General features: G+C 38.7%; 5 protein-coding genes across 5 annotated transcripts; 2 read left to right on the forward strand and 3 right to left on the reverse strand.

Moving 5' to 3' along the window:
- Positions 1–2,171, forward strand: LOC146451610 (uncharacterized). Its single transcript, XM_085099089.1, has 2 exons — positions 1–190; positions 763–2,171. The coding sequence occupies exons 1-2, from the start codon at positions 124–126 to the stop codon at positions 1,311–1,313; spliced, it is 618 nt and encodes a 205-aa protein (XP_084955215.1). The 5' UTR covers positions 1–123; the 3' UTR covers positions 1,314–2,171.
- On the reverse strand, positions 2,034–11,645 carry LOC146451611 (coiled-coil domain-containing protein 169-like). Its single transcript, XM_085099082.1, has 7 exons — positions 11,268–11,645; positions 9,227–9,309; positions 7,470–7,583; positions 6,709–6,752; positions 5,867–5,965; positions 4,909–4,962; positions 2,034–3,001 (listed from the first exon to the last, which is right to left on the reverse strand). The coding sequence occupies exons 1-7, from the start codon at positions 11,504–11,506 to the stop codon at positions 2,747–2,749; spliced, it is 888 nt and encodes a 295-aa protein (XP_084955208.1). The 5' UTR covers positions 11,507–11,645; the 3' UTR covers positions 2,034–2,746.
- Positions 11,646–11,734: 89 nt separating this feature from the next.
- Positions 11,735–14,757, forward strand: LOC146451612 (testis-specific serine/threonine-protein kinase 3-like). Its single transcript, XM_085098937.1, has 2 exons — positions 11,735–12,513; positions 13,954–14,757. Exons 1-2 carry the CDS (start codon positions 11,817–11,819, stop codon positions 14,235–14,237), a joined length of 981 nt encoding a protein of 326 aa, XP_084955063.1. The 5' UTR covers positions 11,735–11,816; the 3' UTR covers positions 14,238–14,757.
- Positions 14,423–19,661, reverse strand: LOC146451613 (uncharacterized). Its single transcript, XM_085098936.1, has 4 exons — positions 19,290–19,661; positions 17,430–18,154; positions 16,369–16,663; positions 14,423–15,781 (listed from the first exon to the last, which is right to left on the reverse strand). The coding sequence occupies exons 1-4, from the start codon at positions 19,585–19,587 to the stop codon at positions 14,874–14,876; spliced, it is 2,226 nt and encodes a 741-aa protein (XP_084955062.1). The 5' UTR covers positions 19,588–19,661; the 3' UTR covers positions 14,423–14,873.
- A 1,640-nt stretch (positions 19,662–21,301) lies between these two features.
- On the reverse strand, positions 21,302–27,364 carry LOC146451614 (uncharacterized). The gene is made up of 4 exons (XM_085098962.1): positions 26,406–27,364; positions 24,932–25,152; positions 23,818–24,133; positions 21,302–22,179 (listed from the first exon to the last, which is right to left on the reverse strand). The coding sequence occupies exons 1-4, from the start codon at positions 27,339–27,341 to the stop codon at positions 21,949–21,951; spliced, it is 1,704 nt and encodes a 567-aa protein (XP_084955088.1). The 5' UTR covers positions 27,342–27,364; the 3' UTR covers positions 21,302–21,948.
- Between the last annotated feature and the right edge of the window lie 531 nt (positions 27,365–27,895).

A 27,895-nucleotide genomic window follows, 5' to 3' on the forward strand; every position in this document is an offset into this window, starting at 1 on the left:
CGTCCTATCTGGTGACAAATGGGTGTCAAATGTCATCTCGGCTATTCCACGAAATACACAAGTACCGTTTAGGTATTACCTTTCCGCAAATTGCAAACATAGCCCAATCCTTTAGATAAAACAATGTCGGAGCTGGAAAGACAAGAGTCTGAAACGCATCTTGAACCGCTCGAGAGAGAATGGCGTTCAGGTAAGCCGAATGCTCGTGTGTTTGAAGATTTCTACACAAAAATCAGCATACACCCACCGCTTTTCTCGTGTTTTGTGGCCTCGCTTGTAAGTAACACGTTTGACGCAAATATACTTTGGTACGTTACGCAGTCGTTGTTAAAGTTGTCGTGTTTAGCTCATACTTAAACCTTACCTGCTTAGTGCATCCTGGTAGGAGAGACATACATGTATGATGGATGTTATGAAGCCATACCCACTGGACCGGTGGGAACTGGGAAGAAAGGGAGGCAGAGGATGTGGCCTTTAAGTCCTTTTGATTTGTAATAGGGCAAGCATGGTACTGTTGTCCAAGGGAAATGCTTATATCTAAAAGTGTAAAATCTCACAAATCTAAATCATGTTTTTTTGGCGGGGGGGGGGGGGGGGGGGTGGGGGGGTATATCTACTTTTGGCTTTTTGAACTGGAGAAAAAGAGGAAAACATTGAAAGAGTTTGGTCTGAGCTGGGAAATGAAACCGCCGCTCCCTCCAACTGTTCCCTCTTGTAATAATGTCGTTTTTTGTCATTTTATTGTTCAATTTTTTTTCACAGTGGATAGGAGGAGCCTATTAGCACAGCTCAAAGATTTTGTTGCATCACAAAGACCGCTAATAATTCTCATACACATCATCTATGCCATTCCACCTAACTGGCCCAGGGGGACTAACTGGCAGAGGATTCCTAATTTTTCGATGATGCCATCAATCATTGTGGCTGTGTTCATATGGATGGCATTTGGCATGGAAATGCACATCACCCGACTCTTATGGACTCAAGCTCATGCTGACAATCAACACCCACCAATTGGCTCTGTTCTGCTTGTTGTCTTATTGGTGCTGTCGTCAACAGTGTCATTCACAATCATGAGTGTGTATTTCTTTAATCCACGCAACAGATTCCATCACTCCTCCTCTAAAATAATCCCAGGATTTGAATTTGCTCCTTTAGGAGAGCAACAAGATGTGCAGCCAAACAAAACAGACTGGATGGGTGCAAACTTTTTTCTCATATTTGCAATCACCGGTCTTGGAGTTGCTCCAATGCTCTTCAAGTCAACATCTTCTTCAGTTTCACTGATTTACACAAATTTACAACTCAAATAAGCGATGTTCAGAAGGGCTTCTACTACTGCACTTTAGCCGTGCTCAACTGGGCCCATCTCAGCTCAATACTCGCCTGTGGCACTTTCTACATTGTATGTCGCAGCATCTCTCGTCATGTTGATTTCACAGAAAAATGTCTTATGACACATGCCACAGATTTTAATTCAGCAAAGAAAATTCACGAGTCCCTTCTTGATTATGTGGAAAAGACTTCAAAAACATTGACACCATGGTTTACAATTCACAGTGGGCTATTTGGACTCATAATACTTCTAACATTACTTGATGTAATGAACACCATCCAGTTTCTACCAAAACAACAAGATTTTAGTAAAATCTGGTTATCTGAAGTGACTGCATCATGGCTTGTCTCCATCCAATTTGCATTCCCTTTCTTGTCTACAAGCCTGGTTACTCGGAGATTTGAACAAATGTATGAAAAATTAAACAGGGGATCCACAAATCTGACCAGCTCTCAAGAACTGGATGCATTTTTGAACTACTGTACAAGATGCAAATCTGGGTTTCATGTTTTGGGAGTCAGGATTACCACAAGCCATGCTATAATGTCAATCGCATCTGCTTTCATTGGGTTGTTAAGATTTTACAAGGAACTATTCTAAAAGTCGTTAAAAGAAACATACTGGTAAATGTCTTTTACACTTGTCATTTGAAAATCCTGAACTCCCATCCCCTCAACACAGTACTACACAACTTGACTGCAATGAACTGTCATTTATTTATTCTGCGGTGAATAATATTAATTTTTTTAATACGAAATGCATCAAGTTCAACGCCATAAAAAATACACTTTTGTAATGGAGTATGGGTATTGACATAAAAGATATATTTACAGTGTTCCGAAACATTGCACTCAATTTATTTACAGACTGCTATTAATAGAGATCAAGTCTCCACAACACAGAATATTAATTGAACTAAGAACCCAGAATTTGTTTTGAGCAGCATAGAACATCACAAGGCTTGGACTATCCAGATGCATAAGTTATATTTAAATAACCAGAAACAACTTTCTTGTGTTTTTGCTCTTAGCAACCTTGCTTTGTTCCTCCGAATAACAATTAAAAGAAAAAAAAAATTCATTTGTACATTTTTTTTAAAAAAAGCTCATGATATTGTTGACAACAGAACCTCTCCTATTTACAAGGATGCCTTGAGACAAAATATTTTACTTTGTCTGTAAATTACACAGTGACCTATTTAAAACAGCTACTCCATATATTCTGTCCAGTGGTGTCCATATCAACAAGAAGAGTATCTGGGCATTCTGTGGATGATCATTGTTTGGGAAATGTGCAGAAATTTCACCTTTGTTTTAAATTTTGGAAGTTAATTTACATGCGACACTAATGTCTCTGAGACAACTGCAGCAAAATTTAACATTTCAGGATGGTCTGACACTACCAAGTGTGCTAACTATGGCTTGGACTGTTTCCAGATGATCCACTTCCTCCCGATCCAGCGCTCTCTAATTTTGGAAGCTTACGTACTGCGGCCACTTTTTTCACGGGGCCTTTTCTTGGATCAATAATCCTTTGGTTATCTGGCAGACCAAATTGCTTAGGATGCCTTAATTTTGCTGCCTGCAGCTGTGCCTCATTTTCTCTCTGAGCATCACTAAGAGCCTGTCTTGTTTTGGTTTTTGTTTCGTCAATGAAAGCAGCAGTCTGCAAATTAAAAAACAATAGGCAAGGGTTACACTGCAAACTCACTGCAAAGGACCCATGCAGGTTTCTTAACATGGTTTCTGCAGTGTACAAGGAGTTTTTGTAAGAAGGATGGGGCAAAATAATCAGATACTCTGACAAGAGCCAGATAAACACATACCCTAATACAAATTATAATTATTAACATTATAGTAACATATTTAGTAATCCCATATTAGAATTATACTGAAAACAATTTGCAGGTAAAAATGTCATCAAGTTTCATCAATAGCCTACAAGTTTGAAAGTGCGTAAAAATCCCAGGACATTTTATATATAAAAGAAATTTAAAAAAACTTGTTCGTTGTGTCCTGTTGAGTTATAAGGACTTGGCAATTTTAAGGTCATTCCCCTAAAATAGAACCTACACTCAGATTTTTTCCAAACTTTGCCCATGTGTGGTTCACTATACGTAAACTGCAAAAATGAAATAAAAAGAGGGGGTCACCGTGCTTGTTCTTCAGCAACGACGCATTGAAATATGGTAATTTCTGCATGTTTGGACAAAAAGGACTAAAATAGAGCATTTGCCCAAAACAGGAATTATTTTCTGAAGAGAACCGTTAACAGCTCATTTCATTGAAAATTTTTCCGTGTTCATAAATCGTTTTCAATTTGAAATCTGTTTGAAAACTATTCCTAACCAGTACTACTGAGATATTTCACAAAATAGACTAATTCGTTACCTCTGAAGGTAGGCCAAAATGTCCATTGGCTAGAAATTAGGCGCAAAATTTGATATTTCTAACACTAGGATTTTCCTTAAATTTTCACGGTAGTTGGCAAACGATAATGTGGATAGAAATCTGAAAAGAGAAAATAGGTTCACCGGGTTGGTTTTGCAGATATTTCACAAAGCAGTGGTAAATCGAGCTTCAAAACTGGTTTCTCCGCGAAGGGACTGGGGCGAGTCTTATGAAAACACCTTAATTTCCGCGCAAAATGCAAGTTAAGAATTTTGTTGTTAGATGCAAGTCAGATTGAGTGATACTCAGTAGTTAGCTAGACATGAGCGTATTTTTTTATTTTACCATTGTGCGCAGTAGAGTTGCGCACTGCAAAACAGGGGAATGACCTTAAGAACACTCACAAAGTGCAAGAAACTCTTCTCTAGTGTTCTAAAATATTCCTTTCTGTTTAATAAAGAACTTGAACACCGTTTTTTCCTTTCTTTAAAGAAGTGGAATTAGTCACATCCTTAAGAACCTGACACAAGGCCTGTTCCAAACATCGTGCTTCTGCTGTGTTGAACTAAATTCAAGAATTTAACTCGACTTCAACACAGCAGTAGCAAGACGTTCGAAACTATTAAGTTCGGCAGGCTGAATTAAGTTCGACACGACGATTTAGCACGACTTGGTTTCAAACGGCGTGCTATTGCCCAACCGAACTAAATTGATAAATTATTTTGATGTATTTTTGGTTAATTTTGTGGTTTCTTATATTAATTTTTATATATTTTAGAATTTGGCACGTCTGAATTAAATTCAACAAACCACTGCCATGTCACTGCCAGGTCAAATTGATTTAAGTTCGGCACGCCAGTAGCACAATGTTTGGAACAGGCCTTAATGACCATTTTTTTATTATATTTTTGCCGCACTGGAACTCAGACTACAACATTACAAAATACAGGTTTTTGAGTAGAAGGTAAAAATGGCGAAGAAACCTACACAAAACCATGTGGTTTATATGAAATTAGGTTCACTCACAAAATACAAGAGTGAATGAACAGGTACCGCCCACAAGTGTGAGACTTTTGAGACTCCTGCACAAGATGAACACTCTTAAGGATACACTGTTTTAAAACTTATCCAGAGGCTGAAAAGACAAGGCACTTGACTGCAAGCTAACAATCATATACTGACCTCATCCAGCTCAGTTAAGTATTTCTTCCGTTCTTCGTTTATCTTGTAGAATGCCTAGGAAACAAGTTATTTAAATGTGTTATTTTTACATAGTAATTCACTCATTTTTTTATTACTCTGGAAGCACATTTAACGTAATTAGCAGATTAATAAAAAATTAAATAATCATGACTTGCTTCAGATCGAAATCTTAGTTTATTCACGAGATTTTATGACCCATAAGCAAGACCAGGAGATGTGTTCCATATCCGGGAGACTCCTGGAAGAGTTGGCATTTGTGAACTTGATTAAATGTAGACGTCCCACCATGTCTTATTGATGGTTTAGATAATGTGAATTGAAACAGTCCAAATGAGAGATATATCTGCTTAAGGACAATAGATCTCTCCAAGGTGCTTGTTCATACTGTTTTTGTTTTGTCATTAAAGTCAGTTTTTTCAGAGACTTAAATAACAAGACAAAGCTTGGTAAACAGCTTTGTTAATGGACAGAGAAACTAGACTTGTTTCTTTCATATCAAAGTGTTTGGCCCAGAATTTTGATGCTGGATATGTGAATTGCCCAAGATCAACTTAGTGGACCGAAATTATAAACAAATAAAGTAAATAAGTATTAAAGACAGCAATTTTTTTTTTCTCCGTTTAATTCCTGGAACAGAATAAAACAAGGTACCCTGTTGCCCACTTAATCTGAATCTTGTTTTAAAAACTTGGCAGCAAACACCATAAAACTACTATCAATATCATAAGCAGACATCCTCCATAAGTTTAAGTAAGTAAAGTTTAAGTAATCTCAATAATTGGAAGGGTAACTGTATACAAGAAATGATCAAAGATGGGGGATTGAATTAAAATAAATCACTTGACTGAGACCTGGCTCAAACGGGATTTCATTAAGACGGAAGAGAGCAAAAGAGAACAAAACAAATGTCACCAAGTTAGAAAAAATCACTCCAAACCTTGGATTCATTATCTAAGCGCCATTCCAGGTCTCTCAGCTGCCCTTGTAGTTCCACCTTGTCTCTCTCTAGCTGTCTCATTAGTTTTCTGATTTCTGCCTGATGGAAAAAAAAGAGAAGCCAGATTGTAAATTTTGTTGTCTATATTAAATTTAGACATATTTCTCAATAATAATGTTGCTTTGAGAGGTTGGAAATGTCTGTCAAGTTTGATGGAGGGAACGATTATTCAGACCAGTTATTTTCTGGAGGGGAGGGGGGTGCTACTGTGACCCATGTATAAGTGATATGTGTATGACCATACTTTCTCTGTATGTATAGTAAATATTGTAAGTATTATTGTATTATTGTTGTTATTCTTAAAAAGTATAATTGTAAGTATTGTCATTATTACTAATAAAACATAAATAAAATTAATTATACTTTCTCTGGGTTGAAATCAATCACCCTACGGGTGTTTCAATAAAAAATGGAGTGGAAGCCTGAAACAATATATGAAATAAACCAGCATACCTTTCACAAATGGTAACTCCTAGAGATGAAGATGGATTTGACATTAGGGTACCTATTTTAAAAATTTTACACAGCTACATAGGAGGCCCCTAGGAGTTACCAATAGTCATCAAAATAGTTGAGAAAACAAACTCAACCCTTGACACTTGACAAATGCCCTACAAAGAGTAGGGCATGGAGTTCCCAGTATGCTGGTCTGGACTTTGTATTGTTTCATGATTTCATGGGTTGGGTGGGGAGGATGAGGTCACTAATGGACGCATGCTGATGTAAACCGCATTTGAATATATAAATGAATAGAAATGCATTACCATTACCATTACACTTACATCTGACAATCCATTATATGTTTTGAGGTGGTTACTTGGTTTTCCTGGGAAAGAAAAAGGAAACACAGTGTATTTACCAAATTACTTATGTATGATACAATTTGCTAGACTACAGGGGGGAGGGGCACTCCCCTATATAAATTATCTATATACTGGTAGGTATGTGCGGCGAAAAAGGGTGTGGCTTTTGATTCATTTTACATGTAGTCTGAATAGGGTATAGATTTTAATCATTTTGGTCTCAAAGTCTGAAAACTGGTCAGGGTTTGGAGACAGACTACATATTTCTTACCACCAATTTCACTGTTACACGACTTTTTAAATCAATTGAAAGCTCCTCTGAGTGGCTTGAAAAACGTTTCTGTCAAATTTTCATACCTCTCATGGCACATATATAAAAGGATTTCGCAAACAGCATTTGGCATCATTTACGTCTCACATGAGGTATGAGTCAATGTGATTGACAGAAAAGTTTCCAGGTTGATGAGAGAGAGGTGTTTCAGTTAAACAGGTTCCATAATAATGAAATAAATAATTTTCAGTGTAACAACATATTGATATTGAGATGGAACCCATAACGCAATCAGGAAATGGATGAAAAAAGGGATTGTGAGAAAATAAGAGGAAAATAAACTAAAGCAAAATTACACAGTAATAGTTTACAATATGAAAACATGAAAAACAGTTGTTACCGAGGAAAGCATGTACAGTGTACACTGCGAATTAAGGATACAGAATGTCAAATGTCAGAGTGAGCTTACCATCACGGGAGGGAATTTTCAGCTGACCCAGTTTGTCCCGTAATAACATAACTTGCTTTTCAAGTTGGTTGTTCATTTCCTGCTGTGTCTCAAACCTTGTCTTCCATTCATTGTCTACAGATAGCATTACAATTAATAGTAGAATACAATTTAAAAAGTTTACTTTGGTTGACCGGGCTGGCTCTGCAGGCCCGTAGCAGGGGGAGGGGCAGGGGGGGGCTTGAGTCCCCCCAGAATTTTTGGAAGTTAAAAAACAATGTGCTAAAGAAATGTATAAGTGAAACAAATAAATATGCACTGTCAGTCTTGAACTCTGACGCTGCAAGTGCCTTTTCACAATCTTCAATAATTTGTTTACTACCTGTCAGTTTCTTTCGCTAACAGTTTGTTTTTATATACAACAACAACAAAGGAAGTAAGAACCAAATTGGATCGAAATCAACCAATTTCAAGCCGTGAAAGCAGTTGAAATAAACTACTTGTTTTCTGACATCCGCTTATCATCATAGATAGCAATATAAATGCCCTTAGTTTAAAACAATTTAGTGTTCACACGTAATTATAAAAAGCCACACAAGTATGTCCTCTCAAGAGCCAGAGAAAAAAAATTATCCTGCAGTCGAATTCTTACTGCCCGATTCCAAATTTAAAAGTCGTTTTTTATGTCCTCCTTCAAACGTGAAATTGGGAAATTTCATGTGGTATTCTGCGTAAAAGAAACAGCAAAGAAATGTACCAAAAAGTGTGATGCAGGTGCAAAGTTATTGTTTTACTTGCTAAATCTACCGCTTTTTTGATGTTCTTGTTGCATTTTAAACTGCCTACTTGGTCTGTTTTTTGAGTGACCGGCCGGAGGAGGGGGAGGGGGAGGGGGAGGGGGAGAGGGGAGAGTAGTTTTGTTTAACCATTTTTTGCTCGGCCCCTCCAGTTGTTTTAGCCTTGCTACGGGCCTGCTCTGATCTATGACACAATTTTAAGGGAACTTTTTTTATTCCTCCTCCATTATTCACCTATCATCAGTCATCCCCTGAGAAGGGACCCTGAGTAAAGGATGGGACTTCATAAAGTTGCCTCTTGAAAGTGCTAATTCTCCACTCTTGGAAGGAGACATGAAACAATCAAAGTTAAGAACTTGCCCCTCCCTGAGAGTAATCACAGAAAGAATATGAAGTTAATAACCAGGGGCCCATTTCTCAAGAGTCCCAGTAACTTACTGGGCGCGATAAGTGTCTTTGGTGATAAATGTTTCTTAACAGAAGTCAATTTTTGTTAGCTTTGAACACTAAATTTAAAATCTCATGATTCTATGAAAACATTGGCCAAGTACCATGTCTGTAATCACTGTGAAGCCGGTGAAAAAAACATTTAAAAATATACTTATCAGGCCTGGTAAGTTACCAGGACATTCGAGAAATGGGCCTCAGGCCCTCTGTGGTCGGCATTTTCTTTGTTTAACACATCACTAGAACTGTGGTATCAATATACCATGTCTCACATATGTAACATTGAGTCATTGGATGGAGTTGCATGAAACCGCATGAGCTTACAGAATCTGCCATTGTCAAGAGCCTACAACTACCAAATTTCTGACATATTATCAGTCTAGTCTACAGACCACAGCACATGGATACACAGGTTCTCAGAAAAATTATGCCTCTTTTTCTTCTTTCATGAACATTGCACACACAAGATCTTGTGAGTTCTGTCATACTCTCCAGACTGGCTATTAGTTGGGTCATGATCCAAAAGTAAATTACCTTCATCTTCAACATTGTCGTTCTTTTCTTCCAGATTACTGATTGTATTCTCAAGTTCAACAGAAGACTGTTCTAACATTTCCCTAAAATTACAACAACATGCAGGTTATTTTTATAAACAAACACGGGTATTTTTAAGGCATTTGTGAGCCTTTCGATCAGTGTAGCCTTAAAACGTTTTTTCATATCATCAAAACAACTAAGCTTAATCTGAGTGTGTTTTTTATTTTGAAACACATCGATTGTATGGAGATATTAAGCTTTAATCAAAGGGTGATTCCCCAACCTGAATCATACATCAACATAATGCACTAGTCAATTGAAACCCCCACCCCCCCGGACCCGGGACAGATAGGGAATTTGACAAAGTCCCTGATCAAATCATACCAAAACCTCCAGCCCCTGGGGGAAAATCGTGAGATCAAACTCCCCTACCCCTGGGAACAAATTGGCAAGGGATTAGAAACCCCAAACCAAACAAAACAAAACAAAATGAAACCGTTCACACTTTATTGATCAGGAGGAAAATATACTTTAATAAGGCAATAGTTTTCTTGTAATACATCTGAACAAAACTTGCTGCAGATTATTTAATTTTGCAAGAATATGAATTTCACATTGCAACAGAGCAGTTCTAAACAGTGATTGCTTTGAAAATGTTAAACAGCACAGTCAGTGTAAAGCCGCTTTTGACTTGGTGCATCCATAAGTCGCATGCATTCGAAATGGAACCACTCTACAGGAGAGCCAGGATTATCACAAGCAATCATATTGGGTACAAGAGTAACAGGCATGCACGGCACCCTAGCGCATAATTTGGCTCTCACTGGCATATCTTTGACTGACCGCCCCCTCAGTGTAACATATGAGGGGCAGGTCTTTGTAGATTTGTTTGAGCAATGGTTGTTGCTCTATTAAATGCAAGTCTTTCGTTACTGCTGGGTTGTGTTGTTTAACGAAAGGTAAGATTCGTTTGTTCTCCTTTGGTTTTTGAAGGAGTGCTAGCGCTAGTTTCCTGTTTTCAAATTGCACTTCTGAGAGGGTCCCTTTGAACAAGGTTTTCGAGATAACCTCTTTCCTGTAGGTGTGATGTAGGATTTTAATGAATTTGCTTTTCAAATATTTTTTTTAGAAGAGTTTGTTCTGAGAAGTCTCAGTGCTTCGCCTTTGATGAAGCCTTTTTTTACCCCTGGTGGGTGGCACGAAGAGAAGTGTGTATATTGAAATGTTTCAGTAAGTTTGAACTGCGTACGCATATCAAGAACTGAATTGCTTCAGAATCTTTCGCCTATAACTGTTTGTTAATCCAGAAATGTTTCCGTTTGTGAAATTTCAGCCGTAAATTTAATTGTGGGGTGGTGTTTGTTTGCTTGCTCAATGAACTGCATTATCTCCGAGCTCCTTAAAGTCCAGAGCGAAAATATATCGTCTATATATCATTTCCAAATGAGTGGTTTTAAAATCTCTGTTTCAACCTTACCTATGAGATATTAGCAAAGGCGACTGCCATTTTTGTACCCATGGCTGTACCATGGATTTGTAGGCAGAGTTTTCCATAGAACTGGAATGAATTTTCTTCTTACTTTTGAATTGTCTTTAAACCAAATTTTGCGAAGCATTTTGCCAATATAAGCCAATATGGATGGCGCAAAAATGACCACGTGCAATCGATTGACTTCGTGACGAACTTCGGTACCAGTCAACCACAGTCAAATCTCCCTGATTCCCCGAGGTGGGGACATATAAAGAAGCAAAACGCACCTTATCTACCACCCCCAGGGGACAGATCTTTGATCAAAAGTGCTTATATTCCCCTATTATCCCCCTATCTGTCCCGGGTCCGGGGGGGTGGGGGTTTCAATTGACTGGTGCATAATATCAACTGGGCAACTGCTGATTTATCAAACGTTAATTACTTCTCAATTCTTAACTCAAAGTGAAAAGTTCATGCATTTATCGAAGCAAATTGAGCTACAATTATTAAAGCCAAATCAAAAGCTCAACCAAATCTAATATAACAACTTCAACTCTCACGTCTTACTTCATTTGCCGTTCTTGTTGAATCTCTGCTTTCAGCCGTTCGATTTCGTAATCCAATTCGGTTCTCGGTCCTTTCGGTTGATGCTGAGGTTTTTGGGTCCGTGGGCTGCTCATTTTAGAGATTTTCTTGGACGTTTTAGGTTGTTTCCTGGTCTTTTTCTTACGATCAGTTTTAGTAACTTCGTCTTTACCTTTGATGATAACGACTGGAGCAATGTCGGTGATTCGTCTGGCATGCATGGCGCATGTCCAGTTACTATGGTAACGTGATTGACTGAAACAAAATTGCGGGAAATAAAAGGAACAATTTACAGATTTCTATTGTTTTTGGTTTTCACTAGATATAGATTGAAAGGGCTCTCAGTCGTTGTTAATTGGTTTTAGATAAATCTATTAAATTAGTAATCAATTAATAAAGTTCCGATTAAGCGCAACGTCATGAATATAATTAGTACAATTAGCAAGTGATTAATTTTGAGAGAGAATAAGATCAAGTATAGATGGTAAGAATGTCTCTCTAGAATCCGGCCCTCTCAAATGGTAAAAGTAAATGTCAGCCAACCAAATTCAAACCCCACAGGAGGGGCAAGATGCTAAAGAGACCACAGATGCATCAGCAAAACCTGAAAAAGGAGAAAAAGCAGAAAAACACGATTCCAGCACAAATCGAGCAGAGAATCCCCTTGCGGGCGTGACTGCATTGCTAGAGCGGTATGGATACCAACTTGGAGACATTCTTGGGAAAGGATCGTATGCGGTTGTGAGAAAAGCATACTCCAGAAGGCACAAAAAATACGTTGCAGTGAAAATAATATGCAAGAAAAAGGCACCCGAGGATTTTCTTTCAAAATTTCTGCCTCGTGAGATCAAGGTGCTGAAACGACTCCGTCACCCTCATGTAGTAACACTGATAGAAGTTATAGAGACCAACACAAGAATGTACATCATTACCAACTTAGCCGAAAACGGGGATCTGTTGGAGTACATAAGAAAGAACGGTGCTATGCCTGAAGCGACTGCTAAAGAACTGTTTAGGCAGCTAGTTATAGGACTCAGTTATGTCCATAGTCAAGATGTCGTTCATAGAGATCTCAAGTGTGAAAATCTGTTGTTGGACAAAGACAAGAACATCATCATTTCTGACTTTGGATTTGCGCGCGATAATTTGACCTCCGCCACAGGAAAGCGAAAGCTCTGTCACACTTACTGTGGCTCTTATGCCTATGCACCGCCGGAAATACTGAAAGGTAGGCCGATTATATGATTTTTCAGTTCTAGAGCAGAAACTGCCTCCGTAAAAGGGTCTGTCTGCGCACTCTACAGAGCTCAAAAACAGGGTACACAAGTGTACCAATAAACCTGTAAGTGAGACGTGATGTGGTAACAGTGTTTAGGAAGCGTCGTTTCGGCTAGCAGAACACTCGGCGTCCAATTAGAGTGCGAGTTACATAATTATTGGAAATCATTGCCTCAAAATGGAGGCGAAAAAAGGAAAACAATCGCAAACGGGAGATCAGAATCGAGAGAGCTAAACAAAACGTTTTGATAGTATTCTAATTTATTAGACTATTTCAGACATTGCTTTGCTATAACTGATAGATAATGAATGAATGCGGTGATTTCCAAATCCTCAATTCTTGCCAATCTGTTGAGATGGTTTTGATGACGTCAAAAATAACGTCATTTTCTGGACACGTACATCATATAGATCTATAATGTATCAGTTTGTGGGCTCGGTGATATTCAGCTATGCAATTCAGAAACATTGTGTACGGTGCGCCATCCAATCAAACGGAGAAAACCCAAAGAAATCGTGATTTACGTGCGTTTTCCCAGGCCTACCTGACTAGTATCATGTTTCTCCGCGCTTGGCCTACCGTTAACATTTAGCCAAAATGTCCGGTTATAAACTGGTTGAAATGCAAATGGCGCTGGGCGACTCCGGAAATTTTCGGCGACAAACGGGCGACCCTCGGAGGTTCCCGACGGGCGCTTTCCATTTAACCCAAATTTTTGGTTGGAAATTCCGGAAACTTTCCAAATCAAACGGAAAGGGTCGTTTTCATTCGTTCCAAACTTGCAATCTTACTGGTAGATAAGAAAGCTTACCTGGTGGTGCAATGATGGCGCAAGAACACAACAAGGCGAAAATGGAAATTTTGTGCAAATGGAGAGTAAAGTCCGTTCCGACCGGTTTCAAAAGAAAAAATGGAGTACCTCCGGTGTCGTTTCTGTTTGACCCGCACATTTCCTTTGCATTTCTACTGGTTGAATCGAAAATTTGGGCTAAAAGGAAAGCGGTCCAGTTTTTACGTTTCAACTGCTTGGTTGGAACCGAAATTACACTTCTATTTTGCTAAAATTCCATTTTCATTTTGTTGGTTTCTTGCGTTATCGCATAAGTTGTTCGATGACTTTGTAAGTTTTTAACTGAAAACGAGGTTCTTCACCTGGATGGAAGAAAAACCCTTTCCATTTAGAACGTAGTATTTCTGTGACTACAACCCGAAATTTTTGACTGAAAGGGAAGTGCCTCTGGTGTTTGTACCCCCCCCCCCCTCCCCCAATTCGCGCCAGTAGTATTTTTCCCGCGCTTTTCACCAGTTGCTTGTCTTCGCGAAACTGCAAGTGAATGCGTGATTTTGCTTTGAGGTCTGATTGGTTCATTGCGTTTTCTGTGATTTCAGGCATAGCTTATGACGCCATGCTAGCAGATGTATGGAGCATGGGTGTGATTCTTTACACCATGGTTTGTGGTCGCCTTCCGTTTGATGACTCCAATTTAAGGAGTCTTCTACAACAAGTTCACCGCAGGGTCAACTTCCCTTCCAAGGTCAAGCTCACGGATCCAGTCAAAGCTGTCATTCTCAAAATGCTTCAATGGAATTTGAACGAAAGGATAACTGTAGAGCAGCTACAACAAGAACCTTGGCTGGCCAATGAGGAGGTCGAATGTGAAAAGGTCACGTGATTCAACTTGAATTGCTGTGATAGCAATAAACAGGCCAGGACACTAAGTCATTTTGGCCCTCAGAGTATGTTTACTTGAAAACGAAATCTTCGAATGGCCAACATGAAGATAAAATGCATACCAGAGTAGAAAAATTGAGTCCATCGCAGCAATTTTTTTTGCTGTATATTATTTACAATTTCTTAAAAAATGAAATTCACAGCTACAAGTTCACTTCTGCAAATACAAAATCACCAGTTTTTCTTAATGTTACTGTTCTAATGAATGAGCAAAGATTCAACAACTGAATAGTTGTCACCGTATAATGTAACATGGAGAGAATTTTCAAACAATTCAGATCGACAACAAATAGATGACAGACGAAATCGAGGAGAGCTTGGGATATGTTCCTTTGGGACAAACGATCCTAACTGACAGAGTATACAGTTCAACACTCCAAGAACTCGACAGGAAAGATACGTCTGAAAACCAACGAATTATCCCTGCAGTATTCAATAAATATTCATCTTCATATGGAATAGTTATTGTCTTGAGTTTTCTATCTCATCTCTCGTCTGCACCAGGCAGCACAGTAAAAAAAAAAATGGTTAAATAGAAACTTGGGAATCTTGACTAGCAAAGATCTTGAGCTAAATCTCAAGTTGAAACTGATTTTGTCGTATTATTGTTTACATCCATTTCCTGGTTTTCATCAGATCCTTGTTTAGATTGTTCTAAAATTTCACTGTTTACATTTTCCGTGGTCTTGCTTTCCTCAGCTTCCGTAGTTTCCTTTATATTTCTGTCGTTATTTTCGTGTACATCTGCTTTATTGGGACTTTCATCGGTTCTAGCTTTGATAATAACATCTTGGTCATCAGGTTGGGCTTCTTCATCAAAATTGTTAGCTGTGATTTCATTTTCATTTTCCCCGAGTCCTTCTTGATCTTCAATCTCAACTGCGGCCTCGTACTCCTCGTCATACATCACGGGTTCTGCGTACACCGGGACTAGCCTTGTAAAGACCTGCAATCTGTGATTCTTTGCATCAGCCACAATGATATTCCCGTTAATATCCATGGAAACATCATACGGGGTATCAAGGCATCCGGGATCTGATCCAATCATTCCGAAAGTCCCGAGAGGTTCACCAGTCGAAGAAACAACTTGTATTCTGTGGTTCTGACTATCAGCCACTAAAATATTGTCATTGTGGTCTAGCGCAACCCCTCTTGGACAGGCAAACTTCCCAGCCCCCACCCCCACGGAGCCAATAATTGTGCTCTCTCCCAGGTTCTCTTGACTAAAGATTTTGATTCGGTGATTCTCATGTTCAGTGACGATGACATCACCGTTTTTCTTGACGACAATTCCCATGGGGCAATGCAAATCGTGTAGACCCCCGATAAAGCAAAGAAAGTTTCCTTCGAAGGTAAACTTTTGTATCCTGTGATTTGCTTTGTCAGCGGCGTAGATATTTCCCTGAATGTCAAACGCCACAGCGTTAAGCTCGGGTCGTTTGTCGTTCTTGCTGTAGACGGGCAAAATTGGACGAAGTAGTTCACCTGCATGAAAACGATATGAATATTTCGTAAGAAAAGGTAACTTATCCTCTAACAAAGGAATGAATTTTGGTGATGTCGAGGGAACAGAAAAAAATAGCTTGAAAGCGTCCGAAGTACTCAGTGGTTTTAAGATGATCCCTTAGTAGTTAAAATAAAGGATTAGATGAATTCAGCTTCAGTAACGTGAATTTACTTTTTTTAATTAAAGATTCTTTAGTTAAATAAAGCAGATATCAAATGCTCTTGAGTATTTGACCCTTGAGAACTTAGGAATCAAGAGATAAATTGTAAAAATGTGTTTGGCCTGCTTGACAGGAAATAAAAGGTAAGGTTTGGTTTTGCTTTAGTTCTGTGATTGGTTAGCAAAATTCCTGCCACTTTCTCCACCAATGAGAAGTAACACCAAAACCAATCGTGACTTGCTCGCAGCGTCGCACGCGTTTTCCCGCGCTTGACGCTGGTTAAATACGTTCTGATTGGTTCATTGCGCTGTTTATACTTGTCATGATTAGCCAGAGTAATTACTTTGGTTTTGGTTTTACGACTCTCACTCAAATGAAAAGTCCTGGATCTACTACTCTACTTACCGGTTTTACTAAACAACCGCAAAATCTGCGAGTCAGTCATTACCAGATCTCCTCTTAAACTCACAGCCAGGGCGCATGGTCGACATTTCCCGCCCATGACGAGTGGCTCCCGTGTCACCTGACCATTTACGTCCAGGATCTGAATGCGTGCGTTACCATAATCAGCCACGTAGATATTACCCAGTCTATCAGCAGCCACGCTCGTGGGGAACTGGAACTGCGGTGGATAAACGCGCTTCCCTTTTCGACCAATCACCATTGATTCCCTCTCTGTAATCTCACCGTAGTCGAGAACCTATCAAAAATCAGTTGATATATCAAAACTAATCATTTGTCTCACGATTGTGAAGCATAGATGATGATCGCGACATTTCGATCGCTATGCTGCTGGTCTTCACTAGGCGATGGTGTCGACTGCCTGTGTGTCAATATAAGTAGCACTGTGGTTAGTGATGATTGGCGCATTTCAATTGACAGGCATCAATAGAGTACAAAAGATAAAGACAAGAATCTAGTGTAGAGACTACACGTCTTTGTGCAACAAGCTACCAGTTTTCGTTGTCGTTATTCTTAGAGAAAGCTACTGTATTTTTTTTGTCTCGAGTGGGAGTAAGGAACTTGTCAAAATTTGTAAGGGTGGCGCTGGACGGGTCGGAGTATTTGCAAAAAAGTGACGGCTTGAGAATATATGGACCACTACTCTCTTTAAGCTCCAAACTGACTGATCCACTTCTCAGAGAAGGTTGCAAATGTTCTGTCTACCGAGTTTCATGGAGACTAGCGGGGGCAACACACATTTTATGGCCATTATTGATGATAAAAAAATTTTATGCCGTCTACAATTGATGACTGACATTTACTTATTTCAATTTTTTTCTGGAATCTTTTGGAACACAGGCCTAATTTACAACATAACAGTGTGAAAGAGATAGCCTTGCAAATTTCCTCTTGCAATCGTATCCTTCTAAATGATTGATAAAACCGCGATCAGTTCCCTTCCACATAATAAATGTATCAATGTCCCATAAACCTAAGTACTACATCTCTCTCTCTCGTCCTACCTTGTATTCTAGTCTCCTTGTCATTTGTGGCTGGTTCACTGTGCTACAACGCAATGAAAATTGACTTCTAGGCCTCGAGAACGGAGTCAGCGGTTTCAAACGCCTTGTGTCTTCTAGTTCAACCGAAAGATTCTCGAGTTTTTCTTGCAGCTCCACCGAAGCGCGCTGATTTTTCCTCGCGTTCTGTTTCAACACTCGTATTTGCATCAACAAGTCGTGAATGTTATCCTCTAGTAAGATAACATCCTGTGTTTTGTGTCGGATTCCCACGTGTGAAGTCCTTATCAAGTCCAAGGCATTCTGATGTTTCGCGATGAGTTCGTCTTCATTCTTTTTGGATTGTTCATATTCTTCACGTTTCTCTTTCAATTCTTTTTTGATGCTGGCGCTGTTGTGGTTTTCCTCCAGTTTCTGTTTGACCTTATCAATTTCCACTTGACGCTTTTTCATGAAGAATCGAACCGTCTCCAGTTTTCTTTCAAACGATTCTATGTCGGCCTCCTGTTCCACAATATTATTTTTCAAGTTTTGAATCGTATCCTCGACACTAACTAGGTTTTCGTTGTTTGCCTGGATTTGCACCTCACACTCCTTGATCTGATTGGTTATTTCTGTTTCTTCGTCTTCGCAGGCTCGGATTTCATTTTCCATTCTCTCGATCATGCGCAGTAGAGTTTCGCGTCTGTTGTTTAACCTGGAGACTCTTTCACTCTGCTGCCGCTCACCTGAAGAGAAAGGAATCGGTTTGAGTCTCCCTCGTGATAAGCGGTCTCCCGCTTATGGGACAACCCGACTCAGTTGCAACTGAGAAAAATCGTGTGACAACCAGAGTGAGATACCACAAGCTCAAGCACAAGACAGAAACTTTTCTTTTTTTCTTATGCTTGTGTTTAGTTTATAAATGGGAACAAGGCGATATATATGGACAAACAGATACGCTCGAAACTATCAGCACTGCATGCGCATGCATGTGATGTCGCCTCGTGTTTGCGACGTTGTGCTTATCGCTTACTGAGAACATCCTTGTGTTTATATTTAAGTGCAGCATTGTGCACAGTGAAATTGCAGTGCTGATCAGTGTGTCTCTCCCGAATCTAATTCTGATCAGGGGGAGCAGCGTTGTGTCATTTTTGCGCAATATCAAACACAACTTAGGGTGGACGTATGGTGAACTTTAGCAATTCTTTGCCTTCTGCAACCTTAATCAATTAAGAAACTCTAATTTTCCGTATGCAATTTTTTCGATGTATACTACGAACAATTTCATGTGACGTTGTTGCAAGAATTCTAAGACAAGATCTAAAATTCCCAAATGGAAGCCGAACTATGACTTCTTTTAGTAAATGGTTGCCGTATTCGGCGTCAAGGGAACAATTAAATGTGTGATAATGTGTACCTACAGACCTGATGGACGCGCTGCACAATGTATGGGCATGAATAAAAAACAATCTCTTCACACAAGACTACACCGACCAAACGTGCCTACTATAATTATAGGTGTCTTCACTGTACTTCTTTAAAAAAATGGTCAAAGAAAAAAAAAAAGGATATAAGATTATACGTTGGAAGGCAGGAACCAACCAATAGTGACATCATTAAGTTTTAATCACGAATAAAGCCGCCAAAACAGTGCGGTGCTTTTGAACGATAAACAACAACTAAACTAAAAGTTAACAGTCGGTGAAAGCCAAGTCGTCAATAAATACAGAAAACCTTCGAGAATCGTTAAGCGTCAAATTCTCTTGAGTAAAACTGATTCAGTTCGGCCAGCCTTACTTGTACAATCGCCGATTGTTCAAGATAAAACTATCAAGTCAGTAGTTTGGGAGTTTTATAACACCAATTAGATTCATTACTCACCGACAATAGTGACAGAAGTGAACTTTTCCCTGAACTCGTCCACTAAGTTGACTTGCTTCAAACACTTGGCTTCTATCAAGAGCTTTCTCATAAACGCGAGTTTTCGCTCGGTCACCAAGCCTCTTTTTCTGAGCACTTCCGTGAGTTCGTGTCCCGAATCAAGATGCTCTAAGGCCTCCTTGTTAACGTGTCCTTGGAGAAGATATTTCATGTAACGGACATCGCTGAGCTTCAATTCCTTTCCGATGTCTTGTAGAAGAGCTTGGAAAGGAGAGGTGTTTACTGCTAAAGCTGACATCAGGCTAGAAATGCTTGAGAGCCGCGCGCGCGGTTTTCCGAAGGCTAGTAACCAAAGTTTTTCACAATGCTTACGCCTTCCATGGTTACATTCCAGCAAAGCAACCTTAAAAATTTGCATACCCATTATTTGCTCTATTTAATCTTTTGCTTTTGACGTATTGCTTGGAGAAACACAAAAGAAAAGAGCAATGCAAGAGATTAAATCAACAATCGGACTAACATCCTATTCTTCGAATTCATTAGCGCCAGCAATTTGTCAAAACTTTGAACGGAGTGCCTTTTTGTGGACTGACGTTTCTGTGGCATTGTTTGTTCTTCTTTGACAACAACAAACGGCCACTTATGCTTAAATCATTTCAGATCCGATGATTCCTTGACATTTTAGAGTATTTTTATTGCGGTGTACTGAGAAATTTTTGCCCGCGATCAGAAACAGCACTGAGATCTCCGTGATCATGATTTGCGGCACTTGGATCAAGCTATTCAGATGGGAGCAAATATAGATCAGTGAAAAGCAGTAAGTTTCAAATCAACGCCAGACGCGACAATTAACGCTAATTGGAAAAGGTAATTTGAATGTCTAAGTCATAGCATAGTTAGTAGATGGTCATAGTTCAAACCAATAGATGACGGGCTGGAAGAAACTGTGGAGCTGTGTCGGTGGGGGGGGGGGGGGGGGTAGAAACGAATATTCTGGTGACACATACTGAGGTTCTAGCGCTGCTGTTTGGCCCTTCGTGAGAGCAAACCTAGGTAACAATGCGCTCTGACGAAGGGCGAAACGTCAGCACTCGAATCTCTTTACGGTGGCCAAAGTACTTTGTCAACTCAGTTGATAATTAAAACCAAATATTCGCTCTTGAGACTAAACAGGAAAAATCTTGAACACTAGGAGAACTGGAGGCGCCAAGCAACGGAAGTAGAAGTTTTCTTACTCGCAGAGGAATTACATCTCGGAATTTTTTTTGGAGACGTCGAGAGAGGGGAGCGGGAATCCTGACCCTATTTCTGACCAAAACAAGTCATTTTCTGCACAGTTATCTGACCTGTCTGGCCCAATGTACGCCAACCGCTCCCCTTCCCCACCCACTGGATATTAAAAGTTTGAGGTTTCGGCGTTTATAGAGCGGTTTTCAATCGAGTGCCGTAAAACCAAAACCAAAGTAATCACTCTGGCCAATCACAACAGGTGCAAACAGCGCAATGGACCAATCAGAATTCAAAGCAAATACATGCAACCTCACTTCACTTCACTTATTTATTTGCGTACGTGCGAGCGAGGTACGATAGGTTCTACAGTACACTCAATTTGAAAACCGCTCTAATACGAAAGACGGTCACTACTGTTGTGTAAATCCGTCTTCATGAAGGGTAAGTCTTTCTAACTTTGGTGCCACCGAGTCATGTTCGAGGCGAGGCGGGAGTGGAATGTAACCTTTTCTTTTTTATTTCTTTAAGCGACGTAAATTGTATTTCGTGAAAATGCGTGAGAAGTAAACTAACAACGGCTATAATGGGTGCAAAAGCTCCAATCAATTTAGTAAATTTCCTAGCCTTATTTTGTTTAAATGAACGAGACTGTTAAAGACAAATCAGTTGAAAGTTTGTCGTAGAAAAGGTACCATTGATGTACCTCTATCAATATATCAAAAACAGAAATTTTGTTGTAGAAAAGGTACCATTTGTGTACCTCTATCAATATATCAAAAACAGAAAGTTTGATGTACTTTATTTTCATACAAAAGATTAGAACCATCTGTTCAGCAAAACAAAAAGAAATAAATACTTAAAGGATATAATAATAATGAACAGATAAATTCTAGAAAACCAGGTTCAACTCTGTATCTTTCAGAACTCTTGTACATTTAAACTCCAGTATCGACATGTATCTACTCCTCAATGTTCTCCAGGTATTTCTCATGTTACTAGTTGGGAGAATTTGTCTAAAAATCAAGGCATTTTATCTGTGGTGATTATTTCCTTTATTCTCCTGACTTAAATGTTAAATCAAGCGTGATATAGTAAGGAGAATTTAGATTTCAAATTAAAATTATTTTTTTAAAATTAGATTTTGGTCACTACTGAGGCTTAAAGGGTTAAATAATTAATGAAATAAGAACGTAAGCCAGCGCATAGTAGGAAAAAAATTACCAACGAGGGAATTTAGAGAAAAAGCGAATAATGTAGTGGTGAACAAGCCAAGCTTTACCTTGAAAAAGAACGAATGAAATTCTCAAGAAAATTCAAATTTGTTGTTTGTTACATGAAATGTTTTAAATATTAAAATACTCCTAACTTCAAAGCAAGTTAGGAAGACAATTGGGTAAAACAGATTCAAAAATGCACTAAAATGGGTCATTTAACATTCTTCATCTGAAGAAAACAAAGGAGTGTCATCAGTGTTGTTATTCCTTGGTTTGCGAATCACAGCTGTGTAACGTCTGGCGGATCTCTGCTGCACATTGTTTATCAGCTCTTTTAGTTTGGATGGCGATGGCATGTTGCCAAGGAAACTGCCATTGAGGAGATCTGAGGGGGTGTTCCTTCTGGAGCGTAAGTTGTATTTGTGAGAAGGACTTGAATCAGGAGGCTGAAAAGATATTTTAAAACAGTATAAATGATATTGTAACAACAGTGTAAATATTACAAGTTGTTTAAGGACTGTGCCTACTAATATCGAAGTATTTTTGTGTGGTTTATGGCTATGCGGGAAAAGCAGATTTTTGCAAGGCCTATTGGAATCCAAAATGAAAACTGGGGGTAGCCACGCATTTTTCAGAGATAATTAAGCAATAATACTTCTAAAAAGCGCCAAAATATAAAGCAATGTATGGGATTTTTTCCTAAATTGAAGCTTAGTTATCTCTGAAAAATGCATGGTTACCCCCAATTTTCTTTCGATATACCAAGAGCACTTGCTAAGTTCTATTTTCTCTGTATAGTTTTAAACTGCACAAAAATATCCCTGTATTAGTAGACACCACCCATTGGAAACCCAGGTATCTCTAGATACGCAGAACGTTTGTGCAGTAACAAAAGTAGGCACCGTCCTTAAAGTGGTGGATGATGGCCGCTCAACAAAAGAGAAATAAAGTGGCAAGTTTGCAAAACAAACACTCAGATACAGTCAGATGCTGCCTTACCAGGATGGATAATATACATAAAGTTGTTGGATCTTCCCATCTGGTTGCTTCTCAATGTCTTTCAAGCACACTTTATTTCTTGCATTTACAGATTTCCAGGATTTTCCAAGACCTCCAATCACTTTCAAGGACTTTTCAGCCCTGGAAAATGCTATACTAAAATTCAAGCACTTTACCGGATTTCCAGGATGTGAACGAATCCTATTAACAGGCACGCATTGAATATGGACCCTTCTCAAACTCGTTAATAATTCATCAAGAGAAAACAAAGAAAATCACTACTATGACTGTGGTTTGGATGTGTGCTCCTAATTACCATTAAAGTTTGCCAACTTTAGCCTTGAATTTCTCCAAGAATTATTGATCATTTGAGAAGCCATATCAAACACTCGAAAGTGTGTTTCATCAGATATCTAAACACCTCAGAGTCGTTTAAAAAAACTCGGCTGCGCCTCGTTTTTTCAATCTACTTCTCAGTGTTTGAATATCTGATGAAACACACCTTCTTGTGTTTGAAATATTTCTTCCTTATTATGGACAGTTTTCTTGGTCTCCACCCACCCACCCACTCCTTTTAAACAGACACTCTTTGGTTCCAAACGAGTCCAAAATAACGAGGTTTGACTGTGACATTTCCTTCTTAAATTTCTTCTCCCTTTTTGTCTCATTACATTAGAGTGAATATATAAAATACCATATATCTGAATTGCGGATGAATGATTTAAAGACATGGAAGACCATCACAGTTGTATAGTTTACTATGCCGCTGGAGTGGTTCCAGAAGAAAACCTAGGCATGTAATACATGTACTGTATGTGCAGAAACTTTGACACTTTCAAATGACCTTATGCCCTAAGATCATTTCCACCCTAGTGTTTCTTACGTGTAATCCGTGTGTCTGCAGTGCAATGAGGTAAAGGTAAAGTCGCACTATGAGCCTGAGTGGAAAAAACCAGTGAAATAATCACTGGAAAATTTCTTTAATTAGATAAAAAAAAATGGCAGTTCTGTCAATTAGGGTAGATTTTCGTCACACGGCTTAATTCGCTGAGCTGACCTCTGATGCAATTTTCTCAAATACTTACCCTTTCTCTACTCTTTGTCCTTCTTGTTGAAGACAAATTTCCCTTGCTTGCCGTCCCTTTAGACTGTCTTCTATTCACTGGTGTCTTCAGTTCGGGTTTTGTTTCTTGACGTTCAATCATGTCATACTCTTCCTCATCACTGCTTTCATCAGAGAAACTCTCCAATTCAGAATCATTAGGAACAAAACTGTGATCCGACTCATCATCATCATCATCATCTTCATCTGCATGTTGTGAAGGGACAGAAGCATCTGGGAAATCACATGGCATGTTGTGATTTGAACAGCTGGGATGAGCGATGCTTTGCTGTGATAACCTTTGCAATAAAATCAAGAAGATACAACTTGTAAGAGACATAAAACAGTTTCTACATGTAAATAGAACTTTATAGAAATACAAGTTTGAGTTTGAGAGAGTGAGAACCTGTTATGGAAACATGAGCTGTGGGAAGTGTTTCTAACACTGGAAATTTTTTTCTTCCTCTTATTTGTTTGCATGAGCGAACAAAACTCGAACACAATCTGTCAGATTCTCGGTGTTATCTGTTACTACAAATAAATTACACAGGTGATGTAGTGGACATTTTAATTTCACTTTTCCACTTTCTGCATTATTTTAAGATATACCAAACTTTGTATAAGTTGCTCAAACGATAGCTTGAATTTGCAGTATAACTTTTTCTGGTTTGTAGTGTTAAGCAACTGCAAAGTGATTTTAAGTACAGTCAAACCCCACTTTATGGACAAACACCTACAATGTATTATAGACAGTTGTGCTTGTCCTGACAAAAAGTTCAATCCATATATTTTATCTAACATTAGCCTAATAAATATTATTATAGAGACACTGGTTCATTCTGGCAACAGACACTTTTCCGTAACCCAAGTGACATGCTTTCACACTAAGTCAACCTCACTTTATGGACACTGGTTATCTGCACCCTGTATAAATATAATTGACTGGCATTAAGTCCTTCTGGCTGACCCCCAAACTAAAATGTCAGTGCAGGTACACTTTAGTCTTTGTATTGATAAAACAAGCATTATGCCATACTTCTAGAATAACCCATGTACCAAGTACTAGACTACCAATGCATTTCTTAAATAAGAATTACCTTCCTTGCAAACACTGCTGTGCTGATTCTCCTCTTGACTTCAAATCATTGACCTTGTCCTGCCACCTTTTCATGTCTTTGATTTGCAGCTGCATCTCACGGAGTATATCAAAGTTGATTTTATTGTAGTCTTGATACTGATAACCAGTCACCATGAGAACTGTGGCAGCTACAATAATGAACAGCTTTCTACACAACCACAGTCTTGCATGAATAGTTTCCTATGAGAAGACAAATAGCATTTAGGTTCGACATTTGCAGATCTAATCTGGTCTATCTAGATTACATGTACTTTGCCCAGGTATAAGACCTTTGAACCATTTCTCAAACTTGTGAGGTGTTTCACACCTGAGAGGCATTTTTCAAATCAATTTTCTTTTATTGTATTTTGGTGGTGTTTTTTCATGCAAACTAGTCTAATGTACTCCTTAATATTGCAAAGTTTTCAACATTTTAGCTCTCAATTGATTAACAATCCAGTTTCTGGTAATGCACATTTTGCATGTAAAATATTTTTAGTTTTTCTGGTTCAAAATGCTTTGGAGAGTTTTGAGAAATGCATGTCTGGGGATATGTTACAAGGACACTGCAGGCAGAACTTTGCTAAATATAAATAATTATTGCACATTGTGTCTAAGGCTTCATTTTCATTAATCCATTGGCTTTGGCCTTTTCCTTGCTGGAGTGTAAATGCAAGGTAGTTTCTCCTGATGTGAATGGAAATCAAGCCTAGATACAACATGCATTGCATGCAACAATTCTGCAGAAGTGAAATAAAAAATTAAATACGGGCTGGACTGGACACGTAATGTAACTTTAGTGCAGACAATGTTTTGTGCACAGTGTTGCACCATCTGAGGACTATTGGTCTTGATGAAAATAGGCTTGATTTCTCTTCTCTCTCAAGTTGGAGCATGGGCTCATTTACCCACACAGGGAATGGCAAATTATTAAGTCTACCAAGAGTGATGCAAGAACAAAAGTGAAGCACAAGTAGACATGAAATGCAAACAAGTCAAAGGAAATAGACATAGAAGAAAAAGCTTTGACAACATCAAGCCAGTTTCACTGTTAAACATGCTTATGCTTGCATAAGCATTGCCCATAAAGGATAAACAGTTTTACACAATAATCATCAAAATTCCCTGTGCTGATTGGCTCATAACTATTGTCTATAATAGTACAGACAATAAAAGTGATGTCAGATGTTGAGCATGCACTTTCTCAACAGAAAACAAAAAAAAGCCAATTCTGCAAGTATTTTTCCAAGCTTTTTTTATGTTATTATATATAACAAATTGATAGCAGTTTTCTATGGTCTTTACTCTTATTGACCATAAAATGATGCCATAAAATTTTCAAAACTTGGCTTTGAAACCAGTCACTTCCACTTGAGTTTTGAACATTATTTTTATGGTCTTTAAGAGTATAGACCATAGAAAACTGCCGTTGATTTGCTAAATGCACATTTTACCGTTGTGTCAGTTGACTGACTGTCTGTTACTCCCCAAGATGTCACCAGCCGCTCAAGGAAAATGAGAACAAACAATCCAATAAATAGTGGAAGTCTAGCTCCTGCTGTTCGTGGTGTACTGGTCAAGAAATAACAAGTACATACTGCAGCAACATAAAAAGCCACAGACTGCAAACTTATGAACTCTCCTAGTATCATTGATTGCAGTTTTCTAACCTTCTCCATGCTTTTGAAAACAGAATCAAAGGTTTCACTAAATAAAGCTCTCTGCTCTACAGCATTTTGCTTCATGTCTTCAAAAGCCTTTTTAGCGTTCAATGTAGAGGTCCTTAATGTCTCTGATAGCTGAATTTCATTTGAAATAATCTTCCTTTGGTTTTCCAGTGAGGTGTTTTGTTTCTCTAGCACTAAGAGTTGTTTTTGAGCAGAATCCTCCAGCTGAGATGCAACATCCTGTGAAGTCCTTGATAATTTGGAAATCGTGTCTTCCGTTCTTTGCTGCCATAATTCGCTTTTCACGTAAAAGCAGATGTTTGCCGTGTGAGTGAAAAATGTTGTGTAAGCAAGGTAGGTGGTATCATCCATTTTGCCCGTACATTCCTCGATCGATTGAGTTTCTCTCGAACAAACATAAATTTTTCTTCCTGACTTCGACTGATGACAATTCGTGAAATCAATAGCGAGGTAACTCTGCTCTGTATCTCCAAGATTTTTACAACGTTTCTCGATTCCTTCAACAGCTTTTTTCCAGCAGTCACTGCTCTTCGCCTTCGTCATCAACTCCTCTAATTTTGATTTTCCAGCTTCTATTCTCTGTTTGTTCATAAGTTCAAAGTCACCTCCTTTGCCATGAGCGACTTTAGCTGAATCGAAAGCAAAACAACCAAAGAGAAGGATGCATGTAAGAGCAAGTCCTAAAACCTCGTTGTTCGCCATTTTGTTTACAGTACTGCATTTTAGTTTTGGCGCTCGACTGGGAACTACAATAGATCACATGACAACCGGGCTTTTTTCAGCGCTGTTACCTTGGCAACACTTACCATTCAGAGGCACTCAACAAGGGTATTTAATTCAGGACGGTGCTTGCTGACATTTTTCAAATTTTAACGACATATTTCTTTCCTGAATGTAGGAGCCGTGCTCTTCGTAATAGATCACTAATTCTTCTGAATGAATGAATTTTTATTCGTTTGATCTTGTGAAATAATTTTTAGGTAATTTTATTTTTTTATTTCATTTTTAAATTGCAGAACCGCTAAGGCGAGTGGGCTCCCTGGATAAATATTATTATTATTATAATAATAATATTATTATTTCGGGTTTGTTTTCTGGAGTCTTTGTTCACCAACTTAGACCAAATGCTAGTTCAGGAAAAATGATCTAAAAAAGGGGTAGCACTAATTTGCGGAACTGCAGACCGCGGAACCGTGGAACCTAGAGAAATGACTATTTTTTTTGCAACTTACAAACCGGGTATAAGGTTACAGCTG

The sequence above is a fragment of the Pavona decussata genome, unplaced genomic scaffold (genome assembly GCF_977016875.1).
Source record: "Pavona decussata unplaced genomic scaffold, jaPavDecu1.1 SCAFFOLD_386, whole genome shotgun sequence".
Classification (NCBI taxonomy): domain Eukaryota; kingdom Metazoa; phylum Cnidaria; class Anthozoa; order Scleractinia; family Agariciidae; genus Pavona; species Pavona decussata.